This window comes from Tyto alba, unplaced genomic scaffold (assembly GCF_018691265.1).
Source record: "Tyto alba isolate M040663 unplaced genomic scaffold, T.alba_DEE_v4.0 Super-Scaffold_1, whole genome shotgun sequence".
In the NCBI taxonomy this organism is placed as follows: domain Eukaryota; kingdom Metazoa; phylum Chordata; class Aves; order Strigiformes; family Tytonidae; genus Tyto; species Tyto alba.
In genome coordinates, this window is record NW_024881261.1 from 11,546,931 (window position 1) to 11,569,383 (window position 22,453).

At 37.1% G+C, this 22,453-nt stretch overlaps 1 protein-coding gene across 3 annotated transcripts in view; it reads right to left on the reverse strand.

Moving 5' to 3' along the window:
* SHOC2 (SHOC2 leucine rich repeat scaffold protein) overlaps positions 1-22,453 on the reverse strand; it is a 70,562-nt gene that overhangs the window by 12,096 nt on the left and 36,013 nt on the right. For all 3 annotated transcript variants that reach the window (XM_032988674.2, XM_032988673.2, XM_032988675.2), the window contains exons 3-5: positions 16,856-16,993; positions 3,901-4,031; positions 171-359 (exon numbers count right to left, since the gene is read on the reverse strand). In XM_032988674.2, coding sequence (XP_032844565.1) covers positions 171-359; positions 3,901-4,031; positions 16,856-16,993 — 458 coding nt within the window. The remainder of the gene's footprint in view (positions 1-170; positions 360-3,900; positions 4,032-16,855; positions 16,994-22,453) is intronic.

Below are 22,453 nucleotides of genomic sequence, written 5' to 3' on the forward strand. Positions count from 1 at the left end.
GATCTTAGATTTTTAAACTAATACAGAATTGTTCCTATATGTGACAGAAGGAGTGTCCACTTCAGCGTGATAAATTCATTCCTTGTATTATTAAATTTGCCAGAATTCATGAAGCAGCAAACAGAGCTCCTCATTGACTTTACACACAGTAGCATGGTTCTGTGCCTCACCTTCATGTTCAGCTTACTTAATACTTTAGCTCTAGAGAAAATTCCAAAGGGGATTTTATTGATGCGGTTGTGCTCCATATTGAGAGAGTAGATTGTGGAGAACTGGGACGGGCCACCCACGGGATAGGACTGGAAGCAGTTCCTGGCGAGTGTTAAACTAGTCAGTTTGACAAGGCTGGATAAAAGACCCTGTAGAGAGAAGAAAACCACCCAGGAACTTAGGACAGATTTATTTGAATACATCTCTTTTCCCTCATGGGTCTAATTAGAAATGTTTTTTCCCCTCAAGTCCATCCCCTAAGTAAGTGTTGCAACACACAAACCAGTATTAAATGTGATAAAACTTCCGTCAGCAACAATCTATGCTCACAGTCATCAGTCTTTACCTTATTTCCCCCTTTCTCCTTACATACTGCCAGATACAAAAAAAGCAAACATATCACATTTAAAAGAACAAGTTTAGGAGGTTTTGTAGCTCTTTTCTCCTCCGAAAGGAATGTTTTTATTACCACACTGCTACACCTCGGGCGGCTCTGAAGAGCACAGGGGCAGGGGCTGGCAGGCAGAGTCAGTAGCGTGTCCATCCAGCTTCGGCCAATGCCACCCCACTGCAGCTCGCCCAGTTTTGCTGCCTGCTCACAGCTGAGAGAGGGTATAAAGAAGTATCAACTGCATGCAGTTTTTCAAACAGGCATTTGATACCTCTGGTACAAATCTTTGTTAATTCAATAAAAATCCATACTGTGATCACATCGGGTAGGTTTCCTTTTAGGCTTTAACAGTTTCAGATAATTGGACAGGATAGAGAAAAAAAATGGGAAGGGAAGGATTTGGAAATTCCAGGGTTTTTTTGTGATTTCGAAATATTCCTAAATAGTTACTACTCCACTTCCCCCCCACCCCCAAGAAATTAAAAGCAAGAAGCCTGGAGTTAAACTGGATAGCAATGGTTGCCCATTGAATACAGAGTCTCATTTCACTTCACAATCTAATTAGATTCTAAAATCTCAGCAGTGTGGATCTCGGAGTTTATTTGTTAGCTATGTGCCAAGCACGTTGCTGGAACTGTTGGGATGAATAATGAGATCTAAATTACTGCTTAAGTGTCACCTTTGCTTATTACTATGCCAACTTGAATTCAGCCCTATTTGCTTAAGTATTACAGAACCTGGAGATTTATGCATAGCATTACATACCATAAATAATGCAACATCTGCAATCAGGAATGAACGGTAACAAGATAATTATTCCAACCATATTCCTAATGTCAGTGTTTCTGGATTGCAACTTCAGTGCTATATTTACTGCAAAAGCTTTAAGAACATGGTTTTGATGTTTCACCAGGAAAACTTTGGCAACTTTTCTAAATAGTTTATTAACACTACTGTAAATAAAACAGGATCAAATAGGGACTTGTTTACATGGCATGGTTAAAACTTTAAGCACTGAAATACAATTCTGGGGGCATCTTAGCAAATATTAGTGAAGCAATTTTTCCCCTAAAGATAAAATAATAGATCTTCAAATCAATATTAAGCTAATCTAATCATTAACTAGTATAATCTTTGATTAGGAAATACTGCTTCTAGCTATACTTTAATTAACAGCTATTCTTTGTCCTAGGGTTAAGGCAGTCCCTGAGCTCTGTTACAAACATACTTTATTGCTTCAAATGAATCTTGGCATTTCAAAAAAACATTTTTCAAGTCTGTTTCCATACAAAAAAATATTAAAAATATGTTAGCTAATACAGTCTAATAGCCTAGAGTAATTAAACACATTTGAAGGGAAGCAAGAGGGCTTTGGCAGTACAAAGAGAACAATGCTCTTGTATCTATGAGAGCTGTGACAGTGCTGCCTTCTCCCTGCCCATCCTTTTAAGATAAAATATTTATTAGGCATTGTGTCAGCAGCTTCAGCTATGTTTCTTCTACAAATACATTTCTTTGTATTATAGCACAGAATGTTTTCCTTTAAACAGATTACAGCATAAACTATACATTTCTGCAAGATAGCAGCTTAAGTGTTAATATATTGTTGGCAAATATACATGAAGAAGGCAGCACAGTCACAAAGAGTTTTGTATTATGACTGAACATATTTTAAAGCAAGTAATCATTCCTCACATTAGCTTTTTGTAATTATACCGCAGTTGCTTTTATAATATGTCTGGGTGGGGTCAGCTATTTTAGCTCGCATCTTAAAAGCGGCCTGGTGGCTTTCACTCAGTAACATTTTCTTAAATTCTAATTTTACCCAAAGATTTTTTAAATTCTATGTTTTCAGTCTATCCCTGCTGAGTTCAGAAACCTATCTGAAGGAAAGTAGTTACTTACTGCACTTTTTTACTATGAGTGCTTTGCCTAACTCCAAATGCATTTTGGTTTTCTTCTATGTGTAGCTTCCTATATACTTCTTTAGGTAACATTTTAACTCATTTTATACTAGTAATTTATACAGCATGGAAGGGTGGAGATGACAGTTTAGGAAAGCAGTTTGGACCATCATTAAAACATACAGAATATAAACTCTATGTTGTGTCCCAAAGCCATCATCTCAAAATGTTGTAAAGCAATGGAAGAAATATCCAAAATAATAATCAATCACATCAAATTTTTTTCTGTCTTTTTTTTTTCCCAGCACTAATGCTTCAAGTCAAACATTTTTCTCTGAACATTTACTAGCACCAGAAGTATACAATATACAGCCAAACATCTCACACTCTGCTGCCCTGATCTCAAGAAATTAAGGAAATTAAAAGGTTTAAAGCAGTTTAAATAGTTTCAACCCAACAGTTTAAATAGTTTCAAAGTCTGCAGACATCAAAGCTGTATTTAAAAAATGGTCTGTAACCAACTAGCTATCCAGGACTGTGAAACTGGAGTCCACAGGAGCACATTTCCAGACAACTCTAGAGAAGGAGTATACAAAAACACACAGATGCACTGGGGACTAGGACCTTCTGCCTCTTCACCCCTGAGCTAGCAAAGCACTCTATTCAGGGAATATGTTAACTGAAGAGACTGATAAGGTGGCTCCGGAACTACAGACATTTTCCTTGGTCCCACACTAAGCTTGAAGCAAGAGAGACCAAGGTAAGACAATCAAGTTGCAGCATCCATAAAAAGAAAAGCAAGAAAATGGATTTCTCTTCCTCTTTTCTCCCATGATCCTCACATTTCCAGAGCAACTGGAAACTGAAAAATTATGCAAATTTTTATTTTTCCTAACTGACGGACGGTGTGTCAATGAGTTGCCAGATGCTATCGCACTGGTGTCAACAGCACGCTTTTACACACTGAGAATGCTGAGGCCAAGTAGTTGTGACAAGCTTTACTCACTCTCTTAAAGGTCTTTCTTGCCTCAGTTAGATGGGGAAAGAGCCAGATCATTTTCCATTTTTCTACTTCTTCCCCGCCTCCATGAAACAGAAACACTGAGAAACACTTATCTAGCTTGAACCTGGACTCCATATTTAAGGTTTTCTAAAGAGACAGGAGAGCAAGTACAATCACATGTATTGCTCCCACTTTTGACATTAGTTCTTCTCTACTAGTCAGATATACCTAATATGTACAGAATTGCAATATTTCACATTACACACATGTAGATTAAAATAGTATTCCTCAGTTATGATGCAAGATGAAATAATTTCACACATTCTAATACCTCTACAGAACACCACTGCCTTACAACATTCCCTCCCCAATCCACTCCCTCTAATCCTCACCTCTGGTAAAGTAGAAATGTTGTTGTTCTCCAAGTTCAGTTCATCGAGTTCACTGCATTTTGCTAAAGACTTCGGAATTGCTGACAGCCTATTGTACCTCAAGCCAAGACGACTTAGACTGGACAGATTTCCTACAGGTAGAAAACAGGTATTATTATATAGTTAGATTAACATAAAGGCACAGAACAAGGTTTGACTTCTGATTCTTCTGTTGTCTCACACTCTATACTTCAAAGTTTTCATATGGTAAAGTGGAACTATCATCCCAAAACAGGAGATATACAGACTACAGTGTTTTTCAAGTCAGCTATGCAGAAATAGACTGTACATATTAAATATTCTTAAATTGTGCATGATACAGTAAGCAAGGCTTATGTCCTATTGTAGAAGTCCTTCCACCCTGATCTTTCTACCAACAAAACCCCTATCATACTCCAGATGTCCCCTACAGATAGCATCATTCAATGCCATGACTCATATTACCAGAACTTGGGCATACATCACACAGGTCAGGTCCTGGCAAAACAATTTCCTTTACAGGAAAAAAAAAAAAAAAAAAAAAAAAAACCTTTGCCATCCTCCAAAAGCAACAAAGTCTTTGAAAAGTGACAGGAGGGAAAAAAAAAGCCAACCAAAACGAACAAACAAACAAAAAACCAACACAACACATTCTAAGTTTTCTGAATAATACTGAAGGTAAAGTCTGGAGGAAGTCCACAACAATCTGGACAACAGTGTATATAAAAATATTTCTGAATATTGCCAGGCTGACCATCCCAATTGATATATATTTCTGTCAGGAAAAAAATTCTTGCAAAACCTGTAACTTGAAAATTTCCTATATGAACCTCCAACCTTTACCATCTAACCAGTACTCAAGACCAAAATTAACTGCTTAAGGGATGTCTTTGAACTATATAGTGCTGGGGCATTTAGACTCTCCTACAGGTAGTAAGACCTTGAATTTCACTGAAAAGTCAACTGGCAAATAGTACAAAGAACAATACTTAGTCTTCTGGCTCATCCTTATGATCAGAAAACATGTCTGCGCGTGTGCATATATCGCACCAGTGGAGCTTGTGAACAGGTTCACACAATCAATCAGTTCCTTGCAAAACATTTGCTATTCTACACTAATTTTTACAACCACTCACGGCACAACACATTTGTTCTGCAAATTGAAGTAACAGAAAGATTAGAAAAAAAAACACATAAGCTTTAACAAACGGCAGAAAAAATAACCAGAAATAATTTTGAAAGATGAAGGGAACTTAATATGTACAGTCTAACTACTCATTAAATGAAGGTTATATTAATGTCTATGCATATGTACTTATACAAACGTTATTGGAACACAGCAAAAGCAGCAGCAAATGTAGTGTATGAAATATGCTTGGAAACAAAGGATGAAGCAAAATAAAAAGAAATGCAGAATTAAAGTTAATACAAATTTTACAAAGGATCTGCTAGACAGGTGAAAAATCTCAACATAGAACATGGCAAAATACCTCTTTCCTGAACTTGGTCAAAATATACTGTAAGAATGACTCTACATCACTGAGTAGCTGGGAATGTAGCTAATAAAAATAGGAAGTTGGGAATGTTGTATGATTCACTGTAGTTACTGAAAATGGAGATTCGAAAGAGCAATGAAAGTATTAAAAAAAAAAAAAACAAACCAAAAAACAAACCACAAAACAAAACAACCCCCCACAAAAAAAAAAAAAAAAGAAACCAACAAAAAAAAAAGAAACAAAAAAACAACACACAAAGCAAACCACCAAACAAAACCAAGCAAACAAAGAAACAAAACAAACAAACAAAACCCAAACTTATATAGATCAAAAATTATCCAGGTCTCACAAATCAAGAAAGAACAGAGGATGAATTTTCAGTGCATATCTGATATTTAGCTAAGAAGCTTAGCAACAAATTTCACTTAGTATCATCAATAACTAAACAAAAGTTAAAACAACAGGTAGCCACCTGAAGTTACTAAACTAGCAGTATCTCTCATTGGGATTTTTATTTATGTTTTTTAAGCATTTTCCTTCTGAATAAGTATACAATTAGCTTTTGCAGAAGCAGCAAAGGAAAGTCTTCCCTTAACCAAAAAAAGGCATTTAAAATCCAGGGCTATCACATGCACAAAATCTTCATCTTTGGAGGTTAAATACTACAGTGCATATACACCCTAAAGAAGATAATTAAGAACTATTTTGATCCTACAATCCACTAGTATAAAGATGTACATTTGTACATAATGTAGCCATACATAGTTAACACTGTATTTGGCAAGATCTGGCATTGCTGGCTGTATAGGAACTGGTCTCACTTCCCACGATAGACAATCCATTGCAAGGCACCAAGATCATTGGGATTTGCCATTCTAGAGATGAGCAAAGCACATCCTGACTGCATTTCTCTGAATTGTTATTTAATGCTTTACTAACAAAACAAATGACAAACTTTACACAAAATCAGACATCAATCTACTATTCTTTTTTCACTACTTAAACCTTGAGCTAGATGCTGCTCTGGATTTTTCAGTCAAAGAGAATGAACAGGGATTGACTCTAGCAGACAGCATGATGCCAACTGTTGCTTAGCAATGCAACGTCGCTATGCCAATTCCCAGATTGTGAGCACAGGTTGTATGTGTATGGCTGTCTTCCTAACAGCAATGTGGCATTTCAGAAAAATGAAACAAGACAGCCATTAGAGAGAGTCAAACTGTACCATAATTTTCCAGGGGAGAAAGACACATGCTGGCTATCCTCATGGCATTATCAGAAAGGAGACACAAATAGCAGCTACCAGACATTTTTTCTTATCATAAGTAGCATTTCTCAATAGAACTTTATAACTGTTTCCCTACTAGTTATCTTTTTCCTCCATGGGAAAGGCATGCAAAAGCATAACAGAAGACACATCCTGCGTGTACCAAATTGCCTGTGACTGTTTTACACACCACAGCACTAAATACAGTTATTCCTGAGAAAAAAAGCAGCAAAATTTCATCTGGAGCTTCATCAGTAGCACCTCTCCCACTGCTCCTGGAAGGGCTGTCCTGCATCCAGCTGATGCAGGCAGTATGGGCTGCCTTCTCATTTCAAGTCAAAATTTATTTATAGCCAATTTACCGCCATTTTGTCTTCTGTCAACTAGACTCAGATAACTCTTCATCCTCATCAGAGTTTATAATCACACCTCACTGTGAACTCACTGCAGTGAGAAACCCTTATCAGTTTTTATCTTCACATGCTGACAGAAAAAGAAGATCCTCAGAGTTCAATGTGTTAAAACTTACCTTTTTTTTTTTTTTTTTTTTGGGGGGGGGGGGTAAAGGAATGCTCAGTACAGTGCTGTTAATATTTGCCTCCTTGGTCCATGGGCCAGCCAGCAGGCAGCTGGCTAACACGCTCAGGCCTTCCCACCAGCTCTCTGACCACCTAGTGACAAACTCCAGTTTGTAACAGAAACTGTTAGGAGTTGCTAAATAGCACACCTTGCGCATTGAACCATCAAAAGTGATCCCATTTACACCTCTCTGAGCTCAGCATTACCTAGCTGATACGCATATTCAGAGCTGCTTTACAGTGCCTGCACTCATCTGCATCTTCTGCAATTCAGCTACTGGTTTCTGAGATGGCACCGTAATAGGTACCCTGCTGACATGCTGTCAGGTTAAGTCTAAGAAATGAGGCAACGAACGTAACAACTGATCACGATCAACTCACGAGAGTCATCAGGATCATTTGCAGTTGTACTTTTGTCACTGAAACCATACCTCAGCGGTTCCTCTAAAACAGCCCCTTGCAGGCAGAATGACTGAAAATGTTCACGAACGCAACAATTTGACAACCACAACTGAAAAGCACCAAGCAAAACCCCTTCCAACTTACTTTCTTTGGGAGCCCATTACAGAAACCCTTGCAACTCAACTGTTGCATCCATCAGTACATCTAAAAATACGGTACTAAAGCCTGACTAAGCCCTAAACGTATGCCAGGCCTCAGAAAGTCACTGAAAAAATGTTTTAGTTCAACTTTTGGTGTGAATAGTCATTCTTGGGAATCAGGTTTCACACAGCCACCTTGTTTCAGGTCCATTTTTCATCAGCAAAGCATACAAACACCCATCAGTGGGCTCCACTTCACCCAGCTCTCAGGTTTGAAGCAACCTAAATCCAGAATTTGTAATCACTTCACTGGAGTGACTGCATGTCTCTCAGGGTTAACTGTTTATTTTACACCGTAATTAATTAAAAATTACTTGGAAGCATGCAAATCCAGAAACATTAAACTCAGTTACTATAAAAGGGACTCTAAATAGATGGTTTAAATTAAATTCTTTATTAAAGTTACCTCAGAAATATTAGTCAAAGAAAAAACAGGTGTTTGCCAATCCCAAAACAAAGGGAAGACTGGAAATAAAGCAAGAAACCACACTCACAAGACCACATTTTTTAGAAAGACCAACTGAAGTAGTTCTCCAAGTAGGAGCAATACATCTCTTTCTTGAATATTTCAAAATCAAGAGGAAAAGGAACTGGTACAGTGAATAATATATAAAAAAAAAAAAATCAAATTCCTAATTCAAAGTCCGACCAGTGCTTCTAAAGGGAGTGACAAATGCTCTCTTCTGAGATTTACCGCACCTCTTCCTGCCTCTCCCTTAGTTAAAATAATCCTTCAAATTCCCCATCTTTAGATGAAGGGTCATTACTTAGTGAAAAACGTTACCAAAAATGATGGAATAATTAGTCTGTTTTATATAACTTAGTTCATCAAGCTAGTTTGCTATCAGGATCAGTTGCTTTTTCCTAAATAAGGCAGAAGCATCAGATCAAATTAAAATCTGCTGACTAGAAAAAAAAAATCTTCTGCAGATAACGTTAAAAACACAAACTGGACTTACAAGAGCTGTGCACATCAAAACCCCATAAGATTGTAATCAAAGCTATACATGAACCTCGGCACGCAACAGATAATTGCAAGAACTTGCTACAAACAACATGGCACTATTACGTATTTCTGATGGTCTAACTTCTATAAATACTCTCAGAACTTGATTTGACTAAACTTTGCATACAGTGAGTAGCTACCTATTCAAGAATGTGTTTTACATGACCACATAGTATTTCATAGAGTGCATTTCACTTAATTCAGTAAGGGACCTTATTTTAAGAAAAATAAATTGCTGGTTTGCATACAAAAGGTAACAGACATCATTAAAAAAAAATCAAAACCAAAGAGGTACATCCAAAATTAATAAAAAAAGTTTTTTTAAAAAAAATCTAATTTGATGCTACTTTAAAAAAAAAAAAAACAAAAAACAACAACAACAAAACAAAACAAAAACAACAACAACAAAAAAAAACAACAACCATCAAAACATACATGTATTAAACTTAATACACCACAACGCATTGATCTTGTAGTGGGAATAACAAAGATGACAATATGGAAGAAAAAGCCCAAAGAGGTTCCAGGAGTGTGTTACAAAGCACATGGGACCTATGGGCCTTAAAGGAGTTGAAAGTTGTATAGAAGAGACTAGACAAGCTAGAGGTGGCCAGCTATGGATAGAGATTAAATACTTCATTCAAGTATTTCAACAGTGCTCCTAGCCTAAAATAGCCATAAGTCAGAAGATGCCTGTATCACACTTTGTACTTACTATATATTAGTTTTTCCAGATGTCGACCATACTCCATGATAATTGTTGAACAGTTTCACAGATTTTTAGGTGAAAGGAGCTGTTGACATGTTTAATCTAATCTCCCGTCAGAAAGCAAACCATTTCCCCTGATAGCTGTAGAGTAAAACGAAAGGCTTCAGGTAAACCATTTTAACCTTCAATTGCATTCCACAAGCAAAGACAATGTCTGCCAGTGTCCAACACTGCGACAGCGTGAAGTGACTGGTCTGGCAAGACATCCTAAAGGTGATCTCAGTGAGAAAATGTTGCAGAGGAAAGCAGAACAAAATTCCATAGTCATGACTCATCTGATCTGGGAGCAGCTTTTTCCTAAACCAAAGCGTATAGGTTTGTATGAATGTAAACTCACATCCCCAGTCAATCATCAATCATCTGAGAGAGGTCAAATCCTTTCTACAACCTGCAGGGCTGGAACATCCCTAATGTTTAATATGCTTTGGCTAAAGGCTGATGTTTTCAGAAAATTGGGAATGGGAACAGAAAGGTGATGGAGGAGGGAGGGCAACCACTTGGGAAAATGGCAGAAGAGAAGAGAATCCCCTCCTGATTGTTGCAACCAACTACAGAAGCCAAAGCACGAAATGTAACTATACTCTTCTAAATACAAAAGTATAGTTGAACACAATGCAAAGCCTGACTTACAAACTCCAGATTTTACTGGTTTAGCAGTAAAGTGATTTTTAGGGTATTTTAATTTTTCTTTTCAGCCACCAATATCTCCTCATACACCAGGCCAATGTAGGAAGCAGATTCAGATTCACAAATTACAAGGGTCAGCAGGGTCCATATTTGTCTGTCCTCCTCAAACCAAAGTCCATTATCCTCACACAAAGCCTAGGAATTGTCATAAAGATGTTATCTATCCGAAAGCTATTTAACATGAATTTAAAATTGATCTCTACCACCCTTACTGGTTTAAATGCCATTTGAAGAGAGCAAAGAGATTACTCTCTATTTTCAGTCTAACAGTATCAACCAAAGACTGGTTTTCCCTCATTATTTCAAGATTAAGGCTAAAGTGTGACCATGTCAGCAGGTATTTATTTTTCAACTCTGATTCAAGGCCATAATCACTGCTGACTTCATATGTCTGAGAGATGCACACAAGACGCTGGCAAAACTTGAGTGACAGAGGCTCAAGTACCTGACATGTACCACACACAACACCTGCGTAAGGTTAGAGAGCGCCAACTCTTGGTGACATGTTTCTGAAACTGTCTAAGCTATGAAAACTCAATTTAACACGCATTCATCAAAATGCATGCAACTAATAGACCTGCTTGTCTTGATTCTGATGTGTTCCTTTGTATCACTCTTCCCTTATGCCTGCTTCTTACATAAAGAAAATAAGATTATGGGCTTTTTCTTTCTGCACTATACAAGTCATTCTGAAAATGTTGAGCTGCAGTTATAATATACCTGTACATATTGGTCTCCACATCTAATTACTGTGTGATGGTAGGTAGATTCATTAAAATAAACTGTCCCCATCCTAGTCTTACCAGGAAGAATATCCAACCATAATACAAAATAAAAAAAATAGTTTCATAAATACACATCAAATCAATAAACTCAAAATGAATAAGCCAATAGAAGCTAGACTTTTAAAGGAAACCAGTACATATGTGTTTAATTATATCAGGCTTACATTGGACAGTTATTTATTACAGCAAAAAAGGGAAGTTATAATTACCTGAAAATGGTAAAAAATACAAAAGCACTTCACATTGCAACAGAGTCAAAAGCAACAGTTGGGACTTGTTTTGGGCTATCAGTGAAAGTATTACATTTTACTCAATTCATACTTCATACAATAACACAAAGCAACTGAAATTTATTTCATTTAATTTTTCATTGGTAGTCTCATTTTCCTTTTCAATTGATGATATAAAACCTTTCTGTGAAATTAGAGATTTATATAACCGTAAATCACACTGTAAGAACAGTTTATATCTAACTGGCAATGCAGAAAAAACACTAACCTTTCCTAAGTGACAAATGCGTTTAATTTTTTAAGTCTGCCCTACTATATAGAGTAAATATGTAACACGTGAATATACAGTTATCATTTTAGCTAATTGAGGAACATAAGAATTCTTGTATGCAGACCACATATGCATCTAGTGTGTCTCCAGAAAAAAAATGCCCAATAGCAGATACCAACAGAAGAACCTATGAAAAGGGGAAAGCACACCCTGAAACTTCCCCAAGAGCCTGGGGAAGATTCAACAGCATATGGCTCAGTGACTTCCTGAATTTGGAAGCAACTGATATTTTTTTCTTCTGCATAATCGTCACGTTGCCCTGTGAGCTTTTCGCATCTACTGCAACCTGTGTGAACAGAGACCCAAGTGTTCCCTACCCATCGCTTGCAGTACAGTCTGCTTTTTACTAGTTTGAGGTCGACACCTCACAGCTTTTCTTCATCCCTCCTGCTCTGCCTTTGGAGGAGGCAGTGCAGTCACTTCCCACTTACCTTCTCCAGACACTATTTTCTAGCCAATTTCACTGCTTTCCATTTACTAAGTCTAGAATTGAAGCCAACAAGAACGAGAAGCTTCGTTCCCTTTATGAGACCACCATGAGAACTAGCAAAGGCTGATAAATAACCCAAAAATGAGAATAAAAGAGTGAGAGCCACTGCTTTCCACCGGATATATAAAAAAAAAAAAAAAAGGCCAGGCTTACTGCGACTGCCCAGTACTAGCAGAATCTAATTAAGAACATTTCATTAACAGCATAGTCCAAGAACAAAACCTTAGACAAAGCACTGAACGATGATCAGATCTCTGAGTGTGAGCCTGTGAGACAGGCTTGATCCTGCAAAGTACTGAATGCTCACAGACCAAAGCATTAGGTCATGTGCTTAAATTTTAAGAATACGAATACTGCCATCAACGCTGGTGTAGGAGCCTATGCACTTTGCTCTGTCAGAATGGAGAATAATTACCAGCATCAAACCCATCAGTCATGTATGAACATCGCTCCTGAGCACTGAGGGAGCTGCAGGTGTTTTGCTGGATCTCATCAAGACTAATGCATTTTGTCAGATGTTTCAGAATAAGACTTCTCTAGCTTTTCTAAGCCTGCTAAACTTAAAATACCATTTTAAAATAGTTCCACATTTCTACAGAAATATCTTTACTAGGACTTCTAGGGACTTAAAGCTCTCAACGACAATTTGTATAACCTGAGCTGTACCAATTACATATGCCTGGCTCTGGCTATGATGCTTCATGATTTAACAATTATATTTCTTAAAAGCACAATGCTCTCATAGGTAGACTGGGGCTAAACGCATGCGAAGCCTAGCTTGTTGCACAATTTCACCTAGCAAAAATGGCAAAGCTACTCCACATAATATTTACTTTCATGAGAGTTGTGATTTCAGTTTCTGAGCTAATGTGTCCAGTGAAGGGCAGGAATATACTGTAGGGCTTTGAATACGCCTCTCATTTTCCTAACCATCTCTTAGGAACAGGGCCATGTCTGACACTGGAAAGTGTGTCCAGTGATGGAATTCTTTGTGCTTTTAAAGCATCATTTTGGAACATTTACAACTGACTATTCTTTTTCTTATTAAAATGTCTGTTGCCTTAAATGTCCATGAATATGGCACATTTGACTATAATCAAACACCACATGTAACCACACACAAAACTAGAAAATTACAAACCAGATGAAGAATCTGTTGTTTGTTTTTTTTTTAAAAAAAGCTATAATCCTGTTTCTATTGAATTTATTTCTCATATAAGTGTTTCTGCGCTTTTAAATAAGATTGTGAACACATTTGTACAGAATCCTAAAATTGAAAGTTCAAAGAGGAGCACACCACAAACTAGTTTATAACCCAAAGAAACACTTTACTCCACCCAAAATTTGCTTTCTCTCTTTCTCAAAAGTCCATTTATTAATTTTAGTATAAATGGTATGTTCTTCACCTTTTTTATAATCTTTTGGATATATTAGTGTGCCAGCTAAGTATACAGAGATAAAACATTATATAAATAAAAGTAGATCATAATTGCCCACACACACACAAAAAAAAAACCCAAACCAACAACAAAAAAACCCACAACAACAAACAACAAAAACACATTGGGGGGGGGAGAGGGGAATCTGCAATTAAAACACTAAGCAACTAAAATCCCACTTTGAATTTGATTATAGACTTGAGACTCTTGGAATGTGCTAAACTGTTCCACAAAGCTCATTTTTCTTACAGGAAGTGATCTAATATACAAAGTACTTTACAATTTTCAATCAACAGAAATACAGATATGAATGTATTAAGCCAATAACTATAAAGCAAGACATTAGGTCACTTCCTGACAACTAATATCTAAAATCGACATTTGTTACAGCACGAAAGTGTGCTTATACAGCCTTAGTTGAAACAAGAACTTTGTATTTTTACAGAGTGGGTATATTGGCTCTGCTACCTCTGTAATCATTGCTGATGCATAATCCCTTCCCTGCCACTCCCCTGCGTGTCACCCTTCAACATCCCTTCCTCACAGCTCCAGCACATTTCAGTACAGTACAGCTACTTCAGAAAACAAGCCTTTTTTTTTAATTTTTTTTTTTTAATTGGCGGGTCCAGAAATCTTTCTGTGGTAAAACCAAAACTTGGTTAGACAGTCAAGCAGTCAATTTAAGAAGCATTTTGTAAGGATTTTGGGTGGGGGAAAGAGGGAAGGGGTCCTTTTTGAGGTGAGGGAGAAACAGAAAAGGAAGGGGGCTGTTTGTTTTTCAAAGCAGCTTAAGAAAAACATCCCCCTCAAGAAAAAAAAAACAGGCCTCCATCAAAAGGGTGTCAGTGAGGGAGGAGGGGACAGACCTGGCAGTAATGGAAAGTCTGTTCCATAACAGGAGACTCATAGGCTCATAGTACATTAAATATTTATAATGAGCAAATGTGCTTGGTCTTTTTTGTACCCAGTCTGCGACCCCCACCTCCGACTGAACTGGGGAAACATTAGCAGCACTTATATATTAAGCGTACTGAAACCTGGCAGTGTGTAAACACTGCAAGAAAAGCCAGTTGTGCCAAACGCCAGGTAGATATCCACAAGTAGGGAAGAGACAAAAACTGGAGCGAAAGATAGAGAGGCTGGCAAGGCCGACCCGCAGCCGTGCTGAGTGACGCACGCCAGGCCGCCATGCACCATTTACTCGTTGCATTTTTCTCAGTACTCAAAGTCTCTTGCTGAACAATCCTAACCACAAAGCAAGCTGTAATCTAAAAATCAAGCCGCAACTTGCTTTAATGTTGAACCAAAACTGTGATGACTAAGAAATAAAGCCAATGTTGCTGAACTGGCTATGGCTGTCTTTTCTGTAACATGCATAAATGTAGGTTGATCATTATCATTTAAGCTGGAGTTTAAAATTTTTCCCTTCAGTTCTGGCTGTTTGTGAACTCCATGTGGCACAAATACCAATTTCTGATTATAATTCTTTACTCTAAACAGAAATGCTCACCTGCTACACGTCGGTCAATACAAACAACCGGTATTTGCCAGTGGAGCAAAAACTGAACCAGTGTAAGGTTAAAGACACGATAGCGCACTGCTGTCTCTTACCATTATTCATCTAACTTCGGTGGTTTGTTGAGCTATATAGCATTGATATTCAGCTCAGATAAGCATGTAAAGAGACAGCTATATACGTTTAAGAATTAGTAACTTCAAAAAACTAGGACAATGCAATGGAAAAACAAAACAAAGAAAATAGTCAGAAATCCAGTCCAACCAGGTATGAACCTGACTCAAGACAAACCACCTAAGCTTACAATAACTTTCTGAAAAAAACAGATGAGTCCAAACAATCTCGATTGCACAGTCAGCAATTCCCTATCTATCAGAAAGGACTTAACTGCCTAAGTAATTTTGTGCCTCTCCTACCCAAAGACCTTTCCTGCAAGCAGAGTCTTACAACATAAGTAAGATTTCTGTGGTACTCTGAGAAGTTCAGTGACTGCTAGTCACTAAACTCCTCAGTAAATCATACTATTCTGCACAGAATTAACAATAGTGGTCTAAATAAGCCCTGACAATGGAAATCTCACTGTTGCTTAGATAATTTTCCCCATAATTCACAGTTTATCGAGAGAACTCGCTTCCTAAATATGAAATGTATGTTAATTTACATATAAATTTAAAACAACTTTCAATAAGATTTACAAAACAGCTACAAATATAAAGGCTATGCTTATGAACTGCATAAGTTAGATGCAAATTCCAGATGGAACAGGATCTCCAGAGTTTAAAAATATCATCAATCCAGGAAGGAAGTTTAGCTCCAGTAGATACTTCATCAATGTAAACTCTGTTTGGGTCAAACTTTCTAAACAAAAAGCCACAGTAGCTCTACACTCAACAATTTACTGCTAGAAGAAAAGCTGGAGTGTTCTTAAATGATTTCTCACTCTTCTGCTCATTCACTTTACTGTGCGTTAAAGTACATTAATGAAATATTCAATATAGATATTGTTTAAGTGATAACGTCCATTCTTCCAAGCATGTTCTGGTGACAAATAAGAGCTTAAAATCATGATGGCCTTAGCTTTTGTCTTTTTAAAATCATAGCATGCATCTTTCTCTGCCACCTGTTTAAAACTGATTTCATTAACTAGGAAGAGTCACATTTTGTCATATCATCCTACATGAGCTTCTGGCACTGACCAGGACAGTGTTTATTTCAGTCCTAGTCCCAATCTAAACTGCAAATCCCCTGTATTTTATTGCATCAAAACATGGACTTTGTGGACTTGGAAGGGGTTTTTTTATTCTATGGAACAGCATAAAATATACAGAATTCATTTAAAACTTTTATCTTTTTAACTATCTGCCAAAGTATTACACTTCTACTAAGAGTCTTTTAGCCTTTTATTACTTTTTATGCTCAGTTTCATTATGGAATGGACAGACAAGCTGTAGATATTTATTCAAAACCACAGAACACCTTAAGTCAGAGCTAGAAGTGATGGAATTTTTTTCCTTATAACTCTCATTCTCTGCAGCACAGCTAGATTTAATGAAGTAATTCAGAAAGCTAGAAGTTACATTTAAGGTAACACGCATACTTTGCTTTTGATCTGAAGTATGAAACTGCCTTGAGCTGAACACCAGTCATTTTACAGTCACCAACCAAATGCTCATTCTTAAATTTGTTCCTCCTACTGAACTATTTGAAATAGTGATTTATTTTCTTCAGCCTCTACACATACCTATAGTTTCTGGAAGGTCCAAAAGCTCATTGTGCTGCAAGTCAAGGTTTGTGATCTGCGTGCAGCTTCCAATCTCTTCTGGAAGATGTTCAAGCTGATTGTGCGCTACATCCAGCGTTATGAGGTTACACAACTCACCTAAAAGCAAAACCAAAACATCAAGTTCTTTAATGTACAGCTCTAGACAATGACTTCCACACAGAGATTAATAGAATCAGATAGATTTGGGGATAATTTAAAAAGCTAGCTACCATAAAGTAATACATATAAAATAAGGCATTACAGGATCATAATTTCATCAGATCTCAAATCTGGTCAACAATTTTTAAAAACTCAGATAAAGCTTTTATAAATCCTCTGAAGAAATTTTACTTATTTACGGATTCTCTTCTGACAGTTCAAGCTGTGGAATAAGAGTACAAAACCTATACCTCACACTTATTTCAGGTTGACTATAAGTTTAAAACATCAGAGTAAGTGAACTGTATTGAATTTTGAGAAATCAACAATTAAAAGAAATCAAATTATTTGATTGACAACCTACATGATCCATCCAAAGTCCTGAGAGCTATTTAAATTATTTTTAGTCATAACAAAAAAGGAAACATATAAGTAAGCTGTAAACCTATTTACATAGATTATTATATTTTATATATGCAAGCAGAGCTATGGCAGATGAAAGTTTGAAATAAAAGGCTTATCTGTTATGCCTTAAAAAAGTTTGGACTTGTTTAGAGTTTAGAGCTACTTTGAACTGCATCATTCCTGACATTTACACATTAATTTAAAAGTACAGCTAGGCACAATACATGCTGCAGTTTCACCTGTTAAAATGACAAACATACTGTGTTCTGAGCAATAGCTTGTTGGCTTTAAAAAAAAAAGTGTGTGCATGACTACAGGTGTATGCATTCACATTTTTTGCATCTGATGGAGATGAAATTAATGCAAAAGATTTGAACAGCTTCAACTCTATCCAGTAAAGATGAGGTCACTGTATTTGTGTATAAGAGCATGACTCAGTGAGTAACAAATTTGGAAGAGTAGCAAATTCCTTTTGAGGAGTGAATGTCTATTTTTAAGCTTCAGTGTTTTATCTTTGACACAATCCTTTAAGGATTTTCCCACAGGCCTGCAGGACAAGCTTGGGCAAGTTCTGACATGTAGACTGTCTACCCTTTAGATCAGCAGATAATCACAAATGGAGATTTAATAAATCATAAAATATTTATAAATTCAGAATATGAATATTGAGGTGCAGGTATCATGTAGCCAGAATACTTACTGCATATCACAAAACAGTTGTGAAAGGCCAGGAAAAAAAAAAAAACTGTCAATGCCAACAGCTTAGTTATTCCATTTTTCTAAGATCGTTATCATATAACTGATTTTATTTCCTGCATTTATTGAACCAAATTAGAATGTTTTTCTAGAAACTAGGCAGATGGATATGTAAAGGTGGTGCTTAAGCAGCTCCTCCATCACTGTGTGTGTCCCCTCTCAAATCAGCATTCAAGTGTATTGCAGGCAACCAGAGTCAAGTCACACATGCTGTATCCAGCACTGCATAAACCACACGTTCTGATGACATTAATATGCATGAGAAAGCAAATTTAAGAAAAAACTGAGCAAGAGTTAATGTGCTGTGGTAGGAGCGTCTCTCTGTTGTTCATGAAAACAAGTGGGCAAAGTGTAGAAGGCAATAGATGGAAGACAAAAAGCTTGAGAAAGACTTCAAAATCCTTCTTTTAAACAAGCAAACAAAAAAGGAACCCCACAAATCTTTACTAAGATAACTCAAGAACCTTCACACACTTTGGGACAGTAGTTTTCACTTTGTGATTGCTGTTTTCATTTGTTTTCACTTCAGACCTAAACCAATGATGTCAAATTTGAAATGTGGCATAAATTTCATTTCATCACAGTGATTTCTCATTTACTTGACTCTTCCCACTCTACATCTGCTGAAGTCGAAGACAGACTTGGGTTTTTGCAGCAACATTTGCTGCACTTCATTGCACCTGCTGAAAACTTTGACAACAGCAAGTTACATGTTTGAAACAAACATCTCACTAGCTAAATCTGGGGAGGGAAAAAAAAAAAATATGCCCATGTTTATTTAGACAGTTAAGGGTAAGTTAACACTTTGGTTTAATTTGGATTAGTCATACTTAATACTGTTATATTAAAGGTACAGGCATTATTTTTAAAAGGAACACTGGCAAATATTTAATACAAATTTTGAATGATAGAATAGATTGAGGACTGCCCAACAAATTTGAGACTTTCGAGCAAAAATCAATTGAAAGTTAAAGCCCTATCATGAAGTACAGAGACTTAAGGAAAGTGATTTCAAGAGATAGTATAATATTTAGCTTTTAGTTCACATTGCTCAGTAAGGAATCTTGCTCTTGGACATAATAATACTTATGGTTTGACAGCATCTCACCCAAATGTTCATTTCTCCACCCTAAGGGCGAAAGGAGAGGGGAGGTGAAGCGCTCTTGGCACTGAAATTCTTTCAACATTTTAACCTGGATTGCTAAAACACATCAAGAGTATGCAAGTCAACAAAAAGCACTCAAAGTACCTTTCTCGTGTTCTCCCTGACATAAGGAAAAAATTCTTACACCCAATATGTTTAACAAGGTGCAAAACATTTAGGTGATGTGGTAGAGGCTCATCTTCACATGCAAAGGCACACAGAGGACAGAAGAACCCAATACTCACTGGGCTGTCCCAGAAGAGCTATCAGCCTCACGGCCAGTGTGAGACCCATCACATTGAGTAAATGTCCCAGAGCACCTTGCAGAGCGACGGCTGTTACTGCATATGGGGCTTGAGCACCTACTATGAGGTGCAAGGAAGAGCAACTTGGGATGGTAAAAGTAGCTATGGGATCTTTAGGGAAAGGGAAATGGAGGAATCAATGTGGTTTAAGAAGGACGAGTGTGGGAAAACAGAGCAATAAGGAAATTAAAGAGTCCAGTCATTTACAAACTAATACTGCTCGTGCCCTGTGCCCAATCAGCACCATCTGCCCTGTCTTCTCCTTAAACTATTTCTAACTATTTTCCTGGGTGAGGAGCTCTCTGTTCTGAGTTCATGGAGATCTGAGTACCAACAGCACTGCAGTTAACATGACCAACACTACTGAAAACATCCCAGGATGTGGGACTATAACCACTCTGGGCATGGAGAACACGCTGTGCCCGGCCAGCAGCTAAGGAACAAGGGCAGCTCTTGCACCGGCTGATTGACGGCAGTGATTTACCCCGTGAATGGACACACTGTACATTGCACTGCTGCACAACAGCAGCTCTTTCAAAAATTATGCCAGGATAAACACATGGCATAAACAATCGATACAACAAATAATGATCTGCAAGAACAAAGAGGCCAAACTTAAGGCCATCTGCACAATGCTCTTCCTAGGAGCCAATGTAAAGCCAGCTTGTTTCAGTGACAGAAAGTATCCTCCTTATCATCTGCACAGTGGCAACTGTACGGAAGGAAACACTTCTCAAAAAAAGGTTAAAATAAGTTTCACCAAGATACAGCTGAAATCTGGAATTTTGGCTTGGACAGTGTGAGAAGCAGATGTCAAAATCAGAAAGGAAGTTTTCCTAAAAGAAAGATTTGCTCAAGTAGGAAAAGAAAAATGCCTATTGAGCAAGGAGCTCATGATCATATTCATATTAAAATAATCAATATTTGTTCTTTTACAGTGTACTACATAAACTTTGCTGAAACAAGTTTGTATCTTAATCCATTTAAGAGAAATATGCCATCTAGAAAGGTGCTGCAGCTCAAAATTAGCCTTACCCATAAAGTAGATTACTAAAGGAAAACCCATTCCCATTTACCACGTGGACAATTCCAGCATCACTTCACCAAAGGACTGTTCGAACACCCAAAATCACAGGAGTAAGGCAAGCACTACTTTAGGCAAATACTAATCACAGGCAAAATGAACTAACTCTCTTTGGCACAAGTAATGGCCAATGTAGACAAATCTTAAGCTCACAGTAGTGAATAAAGGATTCCCTATGGGCTACTTGCTGCTGCATTGAAAGGACAACCATCCTCTGGACAATTAGAACACAAACTAGGAAGGGTGATGGGGTTTGTGGTTGTTTTTTTTCTTTTTCCTCCTCCTCCCCCCCTTTTTTTTTTAATACTCTATTGCACTGTAATTGCAAGGGATAAAAAGCAATTGAAGCTCAAAATCTGCCAAGAAAGCAGACAGAAATTGCATGTACTAGCTGGCTTGGCAATAAAAGATCTTGAAGTAGAAGTAATGTCCATATGAAATACATAAAGCAGTTTCTCTTTAAACAATCTTCACAAAAAATTTAGTTACACACTATTATGTGGTCTTTAAAAGGTTCTATAAAATAAAAATTTCAGATGATACACACAGATTTTTCAGAATAGTTTGTGAAGAGTCCCAACCACCTTCCAGTTAAAAACACTGTTAAAAATACAGCTAAGTATACATCTCAACAATCCTTAAAAAAGGTGGGGTGATCAATCTCTGTTGTTCTCATATGCACAAAGACTAAATGTTATAGTATGACAAAGCTAAAATATACCTGCTGAAAAAATCCAGCATTATGAAATGACTAATATTTTCTACATAACAAGGAAGAATTACAGTCCCATTACATGGCCAACCTTGAAAGCCTGTTGCAACAAGAGGACCGAGATACATGCCCTGACTTACATAACTCTGAAAATTGTTCTTGGCTAAAAAAACAAAATATAGCTTCATTAAAAAAATATAAAAATACATACAAATTGACAGTTGTATAGGGAGAGCATATAGATCAATAGCAAAGAGGCTTCAAATGTCTCATACCACTAATTCACTCAGTGGGCAACACTTCTGGACAGCAAACACTATTTGTAATATAGCCTGTTTTCCACTGGATTAATTCCATGCCTGCTCATGCTTAAGCAAATTGAAAATTATGAAATCCTTCACAACATGATAAATCCTGGGCCAGATGACACAGCAAAAGGACCAAGACTCTTATGGAAAGAACAAGTAAGAGGAGAATGAAAGTATTAGTGGGACTTCAGGCAGGTGTGTCACAACACTGGTTGTAAGCTAATTTGTAAAGAATAATTATCCCAAATCAGCAATGCTGGGACCAAGTTATAAGTAGTTCCCATAACTTTGGTAGTTATTCATCCCTCACTAGGTTCTCTGCTAGCAAAAAAAAGCAAAAGAATTTTTAGTCTGTCTATAAAACTCTTTGGGATGTGTCCTGATTTTAGAAAAAAATTAAAAATAATTTTACAGCTTCAGAATCTTTTCCCTCTCTATGAAGCTTGAGTACAGCACTAACATACATCCTGAACTTTTTGCTGTGCATTACCAACTGCCCAAAAGAAGAGTTAAGCAGTCAGAGCTATTTTGAATTATTACTGCATAACTTGCACAGAAGAGTTACTGAGTAGAAAGAATGCAATTTTAACATGGTCACAAATAACTTATGTACCAAAGTTGAAATATGAATGTAAGAAACAAGCACAGTAAAATACTTAGAATTTGCAAAATACGCAAAAGAATTATGGGAGCCACTCAAAAAC